At 36.2% G+C, this 12,121-nt stretch overlaps 1 protein-coding gene across 2 annotated transcripts in view; it reads right to left on the bottom strand.

The window, feature by feature from the left end:
- The window catches only part of MYO3A (myosin IIIA), a 219,961-nt gene that overhangs the window by 49,205 nt on the left and 158,635 nt on the right, over nucleotides 1-12,121 (bottom strand). For both annotated transcript variants that reach the window (XR_004422433.1, XM_033100700.1), the window contains exons 24-26: nucleotides 7,748-7,827; nucleotides 7,213-7,290; nucleotides 4,416-4,621 (exon numbers count right to left, since the gene is read on the bottom strand). Coding sequence is in view for 1 of the 2 variants with exons in the window: in XM_033100700.1 (XP_032956591.1) it covers nucleotides 4,416-4,621; nucleotides 7,213-7,290; nucleotides 7,748-7,827 (364 nt within the window). In the remaining variant the exon portion in view is untranslated. The remainder of the gene's footprint in view (nucleotides 1-4,415; nucleotides 4,622-7,212; nucleotides 7,291-7,747; nucleotides 7,828-12,121) is intronic.

The following is a 12,121-nucleotide window of genomic DNA, read 5'->3' as shown; positions in this document are numbered from 1 at the left end:
CAATATCGGGTGTTTTCCAAGTCTGGGTAGGTAACATAAACATGTTAGCCGGGAAGCAGTGGAAATGCAGGAAATGGAGAAGTCACGCCTGCTGAAAAGCAGTCATTTAAAATTGGTTGCCACATATGATGACTAGTCTGAATGCTCCTTCCTGCTCTGCATCCCTGCCGGCCTTTCCAGCCTCATGTCCTGCAATTTTCCATGGGCATCTTGAGCTCCAGTCATCAGAGTTATTTAAAATTATGCCAAAGGGCCATGCTTGCTCCTTTGTATGTTACTCTCTATGCCTGCACGTCCTCCCTTCCTTACTCCTTGTGCCGTGTGCTCTGCTGCCAAACCTGTTCATGCCAGTCGCACTTGAGGAGACATCATTTAAATAAATATCAGGTAAATTGGTGAAATATGAGTGAGGGGAGCCAGCGAATTGTTTCTACAAAACTGTATCAAATGTGTTGGTGAGACTTCATAAAGACGTGTTCTAAACAACTATGGAATTGAACATGGATGAAGCTATAACGGGGTTGAGGTGATTGTTTCACAAGTATCTTTAGCTTCTTGTTTCACTTCAAGAAATATTAACTAGACATCCTATATAAGGGATTATGGATAGATTAGGTAAGAAAGAGTCGATAAACTCTGATTAGTGGACTTCTATTCAAAGAAAAAAAATGAAGCCTATATCAAAAGATTGAAAAATGAACAGATGCTCACATTCTTAAAATACATTTATAGTATGGATTTCAATATTATTTTTATGATTCTCCGCTTTATCTGAATTTCTGCTATAATCTAAGAAGTCTTCCCCTTTCCTCTTCCACCAACCCTACTTCAGGCGCTGGGCATACTTTTATTAAAAATATCCACTGTTCTTTCAACAAATATTTATTGAGCACCAATTACACATCAGGTACCCCTGTAAGTGCTGGGGACAGGGCAGCGAACACTGCAGACCAACACCCTTGCCTCCTGGAGTTTACATTACATTGTAGGATAATGTAGATAATTAGATCTCCGTTACCACAACTAGGCTGAGTTTCTGAAGGTCAGAGGCTCTTTTATTAATCTTTGGATTAAGATTTGGGATAATCTTTTCTCAAGGATGGGAACATAGTGGGTGCTCAATTAAATGCTTGTTGAATGACTAGTGAACTGTCTCTGGGACTTCGCTCTGGAAATCAACATCTAAGTGAATCAGATATGTTTACAGAGAAAGGCCCAGACCCATGCTTTGTTGTACCCCTTGGTTTAAAGACTTGTTTTAAAGCCAACATGCTGACTTTCGGTTTGTTGTTGATGGGTTAGCTTCATGGTTTAAATTGTGGGATTCAAGACTACAGCACTGAACATAATAAGTAATTTTGGGATCTTGGCGCTGAGACAAAAATTATAATGAAAATAATTTTAGCTGATATGTGTTGTTGACATTTGGTTCTATCAATAAACTTCATATATATTATTATGTTTAATGTGCATAGCCACATAATAAAGTATAGGCTATTATCATAATTTCTATTTGCAAGTGAGAGAATGAAGTTTGAAGATTTCAGAACTCAAGTAACTTTGAACAGGTCACATATTTGGTAAGTGGCGGAACTGGGATTCCAACCAGGGTTTTCTGACTTTAAAACATGTGTAGTCCTCTATACTACTGCTTTTCGTAAGTTCTGGTTGTATTAGAGCTCTGGTAGCTAAACCACTCTATCTAGGTGCCTTGTGGGAAAATGGAGCTAATTTCAGACATTTCTTAGTACAAGGGTTCTTCTGAAATAACTACTGCAAAACCCCATTGTCATGTGCAAAGTAAGTTCATGTTGTGTCTCTTCCCTTAAGATTATGTCTTTGTCACAAAGCAAGCGTTTCTCTACAACAGAACAAAGGGGCTGATGAATTTTGCATCATATGTACAAGGAGGGTTGTTCAAAGGCTAAGGCAGGACACAGGAGGCTCATTTAGTCCTATTTACACCTATTTACAGGGAGCCTTTGCAATTGTTCTGCCTCCCAAAGAGTCTATGCCAATTTGATGGCAGCTTTCAAATTAGTGACAGAGCAAAGGTTTAGCCTTTTATTTCTGGACCTTCCTATGTGCAGAACCACTAGCTATTCCCATGTTCTCTATAAACTCAGTTTTTTCCCCTCCTTATGTATCGTGTAGTAATTTGCTATTCTTTAATAGCATGGGACTTTGAAATACATTTAAAAATTTATTTTCACTTCTGACCCTCTAAATAAGTGACTTTCAACTACAACATCATCAAGGAAATATGCTCAGCTCTCCTTATGGTCCATAGTGTAAAACCATGGATAATTTTAAAATTATAAAAAATTAGTCTGGCATTCAAGGCCATATTTTTAACCTGATCAGTTTTCCCATCTTATCTCATCTTATCTTCTGTTACTTCTGTCACTCTACTAATAGACACTCTACCACTCCAGTCTACTCCAAGTCTCTCTGGCTTTTGGCACACCAGCCTGTACACTGAGAAAGCTCCTTCCGGTCTTTCCACAAACCATGCCCTCCACCTGATCCCAGTTTGGGCCTCATTTCTTGATACCCTCTTAGCAGCCCTGCTGGAGATAATCCTTGTCTCCCCTGATTTCTTATACTGTGGGCACCGTTCCCTTGGATCTCGGCGTTTATTACCTTGCACTGCTTATTAACGTTCCATGTCTATGGCTCTGATTATTTTAACCCGATTGTTCATTCTTGAGGATCAAGCCTGCATTTGCAAGTTTTAAAATTCAGTGTTTCCTACAGTGATTAGCATGGTGCCTTATACATAAAAAATTCACTAAAATATAAGGACACTTCTATTAATATTATGTTAATGTTACTTATATTAATATTTAAGCAAGTTAAAAATCTACTCTTCCCCTAAAAAATGTAAAGTATAATGAAGTCAAATTTTAACTTGAAATTTGAAATTCCTTTGTATCTAGTACTTTTGGGTTACCCGCTTTCATGTACAGAATGGAGAATTTACCTATTGGCCAATAAGAAATTATAATGTTTTTTATTTCTTAGCTTTGGTTATAAAATTGGGTCTGTTGTGTGAGAAGTGACGTCAGTGATTCGATGCTGGCTATATTTCTGCATTGTAAAAGTTGAAGTTTGAAAGTCTGTCAAACTACTATAAAGGATTTTCCAAGACGAACGTCACCATATTTATGTAATTTTGCTCTCCATCATGAAAAAGCAGTATGGTTTTCCTTATTTCAAGGCACTCCAAATGAATACCTTTCGTTTCTTTCCTAGACCTCTAAAGAAAAAAATAATTAGGAAGTACCAAGAACTGCTGAAAGTATGAAAATTTACAAAAAGAGTTAGAATTCTTATTCCATTTACTAAAGGTCTTGGTTACACACAGTAAAAGAATGCTTGAGATAAGACATGACAATGTTTTTTTGTTGTTGTTGTCTTGGTGGGAGGAGGGAGTTAAAATATCACAATTCCTTGCGCAATCACTAAACTTTGTTTTGTTCTTAATACTAATTTATATACTCTGAAAAAAGCCAGAGGATGTTACATATGGAGAATCCCTCGATTGCTAGGTTTCACCTGAAAATTGTAATAGACTTCTCTTTTGAAAGTTGAAACTTCAAGTTTAATGGCTATAGAAATCATAGAATTGACAAACATCAGAAACATGAGCATTTCAAATATTGAATACATAAGATATTGAACCTCTATATCACTACTGTGTTACTTAATATATTTAATATATATAGCTTAATTCATTTAGCATCAATCTCAAATATCAGAAAGGGCTCCTTATCCCCAGTTGATTCTTTACATGTTCTAAATCTTTAGAAACGATATCTCATTTGATTCTTATAACAATTCTATCAGGTAGTCATGGCAGTTTCATTAGATGAGGAAAATGAGGTTCTGTATAGGCCAGGCTTTTTCAGCCTCAGCACTGTTAACATTTTAGGCTGGATAACTATTTGTTGCACTGGGTTGTCCTGTGCATTTTCAGATGTTCTCTGCCCACACCTCCTCCACCCACATCCTACCAGTTGTGACAACCCAAAATGTCTCCAGACATTAACATATGTCCTTTGAGGAGCAAAATACCCCCTCACTGAGAATCACTGGTCTAGGCCGTGGTCACATAGGAAGTGGCAGAACTTGGACAAGAAACAGATTTGTCATTACAGAATCTCAGGTCTCTCGGTCACGCTGGCTGTGACGTGTATTCTATGCTGCCACTCACTGGATCTCCCCGTTGACAAGAGAAACTTCCAGCCCAGTTCATAGTTACCATTTCTTTCAATACATAATCCTTTGCGTGGACAAAATGCCTCCTTCCTTGAACACCTAAGTTATTCTCTTCCGTGTTTGGGTTCCTATAATTCTCCTGAAGAATTTTTTATATAAACTGCACATGGAAATTTAAAAAGAAATCCACATACCGCTTTATAAAGTTAGCAAAGAGTATCCGATGTGAGTATCCTAGCCTTCGAATTCTTGCTGTTTCCAGAATTCCTGTGTAGCGAAGCTGTAGCAGAACTTTTTCTTTGTCGTATTTTCTGGCCTGACGTTCATTATTTGGTTTGATGCAACGGACAAAGTGAGGTTGGCCCATCACCATTTTAGATAACAAATCCATCAGGGAATACTATAAGGTGCAACAAAAACAAATTTCCCCGTGTAACTACAAAAACTTATGAGCTTGTAGGTCTTTTTATTATGAGGAAAAAAAATCTGAAAACTGAACGTTACACATGTTCACATTGATTCACAGTAAATGGAGGAAAACCTGTATTAGTAAAAATTTTATTTATAATATGTTTTTAAAAATACAGATTTACTCATAAAAATGTAGAGGCAATACCTAGGAACTTAACTAGTCAAAGGTTGCCTGTAAATTCTAAAGGCAACTTTAATAGACAGATAAAATTATTTTTGATATGGATTGTAAAGAATTATATCCTCTCAGGGAAAATTGCCAACTTACAATAATTAGGTATACAATCTAGCTTCCTGCTTATACTAATGATTTCCTTCTCCAACTCTTTCTTCATAGAAAGAATGAAGAGTAAACACTCTAATGCGTCAGTATCATCTCCTAGTTTAAAATAAGGACTGAGAAGTTAGTGCAGTTTAATATATAGGACATAGGTATAGAAATAAGCAAATCTGTTAAGTACTGTAATCTGCTCTGGTTTGACAATTTTCTTATTTATTTTAGAGTTTTTAATATCACTCAGGTGTGAAAATGGTTTTGCAGCAACACCTTATTAAAACACCTTATTAAAACAGTGGCTGATTTGCTTAGTATAATTAACTAGTAGCCAATTAACTAAGTATAACATATTAGGATAATCGTAATTCAGCTAAAAGTGGAATCCCAGAAAACTAGTACGTCAGAGACATACCAGGATTACAATTTGTTGGCCAGGTAATAAATGTCTGGACACTGACAGCTGCTGGCAGCTGGGTCTCTTTCTTTTTCTTTTCTGAGGTGACAGCTCATTGTGATTTTAATGTGCATTACTTTTTTTTTTTCATTTAAAATTTATTGGGGTGACAATGGTTAGTAAAATTACATAGGTTTCAAGTGTACAATTCTGTAATACATCATCTATATATCACATAGATGAGGGTAAACGGTGTCAAATATGTGGTGATGGAAAGAGAACTGGCTCTGATTGGGTCTCTTTTAGTGTTGGAAATACAAAAGCCCACAGTTACAAGCACGTGCAAACCGAAGGCTGGAACTGGGTAACTGACACAGCACTGGATTTGCATGGCTTCCTCTTGGGCACTGTGTCTCAGATGTGATCTTCTTCAAACAGCTGGGCTGTCACTTTGGAGCCCTTTTTCATTACTTTTATCAGTGAATCATCATTCCTTTAGTCATGCAAACATCTGCCAGGCACTGTGATTCTGAGGTGTATACACATCTGTTGGCAAGCTGAGCAAGAGCTTCCTGCAATTTAGGCATTGTTTTTTCTCAGGGGCCAATGCAGAGCGTTACACTATGTTCACTGTTCTCTGCAGAGTGAAAATATTTTTAAAAATACATTACATACTACATGAAATTATCTTCTATCTTTTCACTTCAGCCTGAGGAGTAAAACAATTTTATGAACTCACAGTTTAAATGTACACACAGTATTTGATGTTAACAACAGCAGTACGGTAATGGTTTGGGTAGCTCACTTAAAGAAAAGAAAAGAATCTGGCTGTAAATATTCTCGGTGATTCAGCTGTGCTGCAGTCCTGATGGAATGGGAACGTGTTTAGCAGCAAATGTGAGATAGTAAGCATATAAATAAATATACTAGGTGCTACTCAAAGATGATTTAATACACATTGTCTGCTATGAGATTAGGACTTGAAAAACATTTTGATAAACTGCCCAGCTATTTTTAAAAGGATTTCATGATTCTGTTAAGGAACTGGGCTTATTCACTGAGCACTCATAGGAAATTTAAACCCAATTTCCTCCCCTTCCCCACATTAAATTAACTATTAATAATTTCCAAGTTTTTGGTGGTATTTTCTCCATTTTCACTGGCTGGTTAATAGGATTTTATCAGAAGAGAGAAATAAGAACTGGGACTAATAACGAGGGCAGAGTTCTCCAGAGCAAAGAGACAATAAAGCTTTTCTCTTCTTTCCTTTCTCCATATTGTCCAAGGAGGAAAGGTCACCTTGATCCAATGCTAAGGACACAGTGCCTCACTTCCTTGGCATGTTACTGTGTTTCCCTGGTTCCTTCTCCTTGCTCCATTCCTACACCAGTTCTGTTTTTCTTTTGAGGTTTTCAGCTTGTCTATGTGCAGGAAGATACGGAATGTAGATGGATGCTCAACCTGGTCCCATTTATCTATCCAAAAGTTATCCAGGAGTGGGAAGGAGCATTGTTAATTATAATAGCATCAAATCAAAAACCTTTTTAAGCTCTATTTTGGTGGAAATGCATTTGTTTCTAAGGACAAATTTTAATGCAGGTATAGACCTCCATTAAGAACAACTTAGTATACAATAATTGTACAGGTGAAATATACCCAGTAAACCAATGCACAGATTTTTGTCAGTCTAGTCTAATATAGCCTGTATCTAACAAATAGTAAATGAAACACAATAAAAATTCTCTTTTGCTAATAGCACTCTGATATTTGTTACTAGCGTTTGATCTATCACTCCCATTTAGGACAAATAACATCCTCAAACACAACACAGCATAATGTAATATCTTACTCGAAAATATGATGCAACTGTTTGTGTTTTCATGTTGGTTGTCTCTCTGGCATGACGTGTGGCTTCTCCAGTTTCACCCTAAGACCAAGGAAGGACAGTGATGCTTCAGTATTGATTGTACTTTATGATCTACAGGGAGCAGGTAGAATTTTCCTTCAGATTATCATAGTCCATGCATTCAAATACATAAAATAACAAAATGTTATTGGTATTGTTACTTCAAGATAATTGTTTTGTCAACTGCTTGGAGTTTGAATTGGTCTTACATAGAATGTGAATACCTCTGACCTTAGCTAATATATTTTAAGTTGGTCTTACTGCAACATAAATGAAGAGTTAGGAATATATAAGAAATGCATGATTATTTTAGTGACTAGCAGTAATATGAATATAACATAAATAGCTGTTTAAGCAGAAAAAAGATCAAAGGAAATAAAAAGTAAGGAAAAGGCTATTTACTTTTAGGAGCACACAAATATTGCCATTTTAAAGGTAGAGTTTTAGACTCACTGCCATGAAAAATGCATTTTCTTACCTTTGTCAGGTTGATTGACTTTTCTGACATTCTCATTTGATAGTTTATTATATTTTTAGTTTTAGAATGTGGCAGATTTCCTATGGGAATTTAGACACAAAATTAATATACCTTTTTAGAATCCTTAATGACTAAAAGATTTTCCCAATTTACTTAAATGTTAAAATAAACATTGTGAATTCCACAATATTCAAACTTACATGCTTGGCTAACTACTTACTGAGAAACTTAGAGATAAAATGATATCATGTGAAAATTTACAACAAAATTTTAATGCAGACAAAAATCCAGCTTGGAGAATAGAAAAGATAGAGGTAAGTGTTGGATTTACTTTTAATTATTTCAAGATATGGGGTGATAAGAGTCCTGCTGACACAAATCCTGCTCTGTAGGATCAGCCCCTGCACAACAGATCCTCCACAGTAGTCACTGTCAGTCCTCACATCCAATCAGCCTGAGGGTCAATCCCTCCCACTGATGTGCAAACAGCAACTATGCTCAACTACAACAGGAGGGCACACAAAACCCACACAAGGGACACACATGAAGCACCCAGCTCTGGTGACCAGGAAGATTGCTCCACTGAGCTCCACAGCACACCTACTACATACGGCCACTCTACTAAAACTGGGAGACCTAGGAGCCCTACTTAATACATAGAAACAAACACAGGAAGGGAGCCAAAGAGGGGAGACAAAGAAACATGTCCCAAATAAAAGAACAGAACAAAGCTCCAAAAAAGAACTAAATAGAACAGGGACAAGTAATCTACCAGACACAGAGTTCCAAACACTGGTTATAAGGATGCTCAATGATCTCAGGAAGAATTTCAACAGAAAAAGAGAAGCCATAAAAATGGAGACAGAAAACCAAAAAGAACCAGTCAGAAATAAAAAATACAATAATGGAAATGAAGAATACATTACAGGGAATCAATAGTAGATACAATGAAGCAGAGGATCAAATCAGCGATTTAGAAGATGAGGTAGCATAAAACACCCAATCACAACAGAAAAAAGGAAAAAGAATCCAAAAAACTGAGGAGAGTTTAAAGTGGCCTCTGGGACAACATCCAGCATACCAACATTAGCATTATAGGGGTACCAGAGGAGAAGAGAGAGGAATTGAAAACCTATTTGAAGAAATAATGACAGAAAACTTCCCTAACCTGGTGAAGAAAATAGATATATAAGCCCAGGAAATGCAGAGTCCCAAATAAGATGAACCCAAAGAGGCCCACACCAAGACACATAATTAAAATGCCAAAGGTTAAATACAAAGAGAGAATCTTAAAAGCAGCAAGAGAAAAGATAAGTTAGTTACCTACAAGGGAGTTCCCTAAGACAATCGGCTGATTTTTCAACAGAAACTTTGCAAGCCAGAAGGGATTGGCACAAAATATTCAAAGTGATGAAAAGTAAGGACCTACAACTAAGATTACTCTACACAGAAGAGCTATCATTAGAATCGAAGGACAGATAAAGAACTTCCCAGACAAGAATAAGCTAAAGGAGTTCATCACCACCAAACCAGTATTAGAAGGAATCTGAGAGGCTTCTTTAAGATGAAAAAAATAAAAAAATATGAATAATAAATGACAATAACTATATACCTATGAACAATTACTTCAATGTAAATGGATTAAATGCTCCAATCAAAAGATAGGATGGCTGCATGGATACGAAAACAAGACCCTTACATATGCTGACTACACTTACTTCAGATTGGACACACACAGACTGAAAGTAAAGGGATGAAAAAAGATATTTCACAAAAATGGAAACAAAAAGCTTGAGTAGGAATACTTATACCATACAAAATAGACTTGAAAATAAAGACTATAACAAGAGACAAAGAAGGACCTAGTAATCCCACGTCAGGGTATTTATCTGAAGAAACCCAAAATGCAATTTTGAGGGGACATGCTCACCCATATGTTCACTGAAGCATTATTTACAAGGTGTGATCAAACAATATGGTGAATGTTTAGATAAAAAAAAAAAATTATTACAGTAAAAGATACATTGCCATTAATCCCCCTTAGAATACTCCCCCTCGCTTCGAACACACTTATCCCATCGTTCTTGCCACTTTCAGAAGCATTCCTGGACGTCCTTTTTCTTGAGTGTCTTTAATTGCACTGTCGTGGCTGCCTCGATGTCCTGAATCATTTTGACTTTGGGAAAGAGCCAGAAGTCACAGGGTACCAGATCCGGTGAATAAGGTGGATGAGGGCACACTGTAATGTTTTTATTTGACAGAAATTGCTGTATACCAGAAGCGATGTGTGACACAGACTGTTGTCATGATGGAGGATGATTTATGGCACACTTTAAAACACACCTTCTCTCAACTGTAGCTCATACCTGACTCATTGCACCGAACAACGAAACTTATCATGTACTGTTACTAACGTTTGATACGTCACTTCCGGTATTGAAGATCCCTGCCTTTTTCTTGAATGGCACTCGGCAGCAGCATTTACTGAATTTTGTGATCACAATGGAAAGGCTCCATGTCACACATCGCTTCTGGTATGGCAAGTTCTATCAAATAAAACATTACAATGTGTCCTCATCTACCTTATTCACTGGATCTGGCACCGGGGACTTCTGGCTCTTCCCCAAAGTCAAAATGACCATGAAAGTTAAATGTTTTGAATCGATTCAGGACTTTGAGGCAGCCACGACAGCGCAACTAAAGACACTGATGGAAGAGGACTTCCAGAATTGCTTCAGAAAGTCGCAAGAATGATGAAATAAGTGGTTTGAAGCAAGGCAGAATATTTTGAGGGGGATTAATGGCAATGTGTCTTTTACTGTAATCAATTTTTTTTTAAACATTCACTGTATTTGTTGATCACACTCGTACAATACCCAAAACATGAAAGAAACCTGGGTGTTCCCGAATGGATGAATGGATAAAGAAGAGGTGGTACATATATGCAATGGAATATTACTCAGCCATAAAAATGAATGAAATCTTGGCATCTGCAATAACATGGGTGGACCTAGAGGGTATTGTGGTAAGTGTAGTAAATCAGACAGCGAAAGACAAATGTCATATGATTTCACTTATAAGTGGAATCTAAAGAACAAAATAAACAAACAAATGAAATAGAAACAAACTCATAGATACAGAGAACGTTTTGATGGTTTCCAGATGGGAGGGGGCTTGGGGTAGGTGAAAAAGGGGAAGGGATTAAGAAGTACAAATTGGTTGTTACACAGTAGTCATGGGGATGTAGGGTATAGCATAAGGAATATAGTCAATAATATTGTAATAACTAGGTATGGTGTCATATGGGTACTAGATTTATTGGTGTGATAGATGGGAGGAGGGTTGAGGGCAGGGTGAAAAAGGTGAAGGGATAAGAAATACAAATTCATGGGCATGTGAAGTAAAGCATAGGGAATATAGTCAATAACATGGTAATAGCTAGGTATAGTGACAGGTGGGTACTAGTCGGGGGGGGGGTGTCACTTCGTAAATTACATAATGTCTAACCACAATGCTGTACACCTGAAATTAATATTAAATAATATTGAATGTCAACTGTAATTGAAAAATTAAAAAAGGGGGGAAAATAAAGTGTAATAAGAGGTTCAAAGTTCCAGGTATAAAACAAATTAAGTCTTGGGGATGTAATGTACAGCACAGGAAATATAGTCAATAATATTGTGATAGCGTGGTACAGTGTCAGATGGTTGCTGGAGTTGTCATGTGATCACTTCTTTAGCATAGGGAATATAATCAAAATATGGTAATAACTATGTATAGTGCCAGGTGGGTACTGTTGAGTAACTATGATATACACCTGAAATGAATATAATATTGTATATTAGCCATATTTTAAGAAAAATCTTTAAAAAAAGACTTGTAAATAATCTGTATGAGTATCTATATTAGAAAAGAAGAAATGTTTTTCTTAACTCACTGACTTAAAGTTTTTACTTTAGAAATCAGAAAAATGACAGAATACCCAAAGCAAACAGGAGAAGGGAGGCAATAAAGAGAAAAGCAAAAAACAAAACAAAACAAAATCTACAAAATAGAAAGTAAAACCAATAGAGAAAATCAATGAAAGCATAAGCTGGTTCTTTGAGAATATATATATAGAGAGAGCATATATATATATATATATATATGTATATATATGCTCTCTCTATATATATATATAGAGAGAGAGTATATATATACATATATATATATATATGTGGAATGAGAGAGTTAACATAACTTCAAGATGTACAGATATTAAAAGGATAATAAGAAAATATTATAATCAACTTTATGTCAATAAATTTGTTTACATAGATGAATAGACAAATTCTTAAAAGACACAACCTACTAAAACTTATTCAAAAAAATTAC

This window comes from Rhinolophus ferrumequinum (assembly GCF_004115265.2).
Source record: "Rhinolophus ferrumequinum isolate MPI-CBG mRhiFer1 chromosome 5 unlocalized genomic scaffold, mRhiFer1_v1.p scaffold_110_arrow_ctg1, whole genome shotgun sequence".
NCBI classification, from domain to species: domain Eukaryota; kingdom Metazoa; phylum Chordata; class Mammalia; order Chiroptera; family Rhinolophidae; genus Rhinolophus; species Rhinolophus ferrumequinum.
Note: the sequence above shows the minus strand (reverse complement) of the source record. Positions and strands in the feature narration are given on the sequence as shown.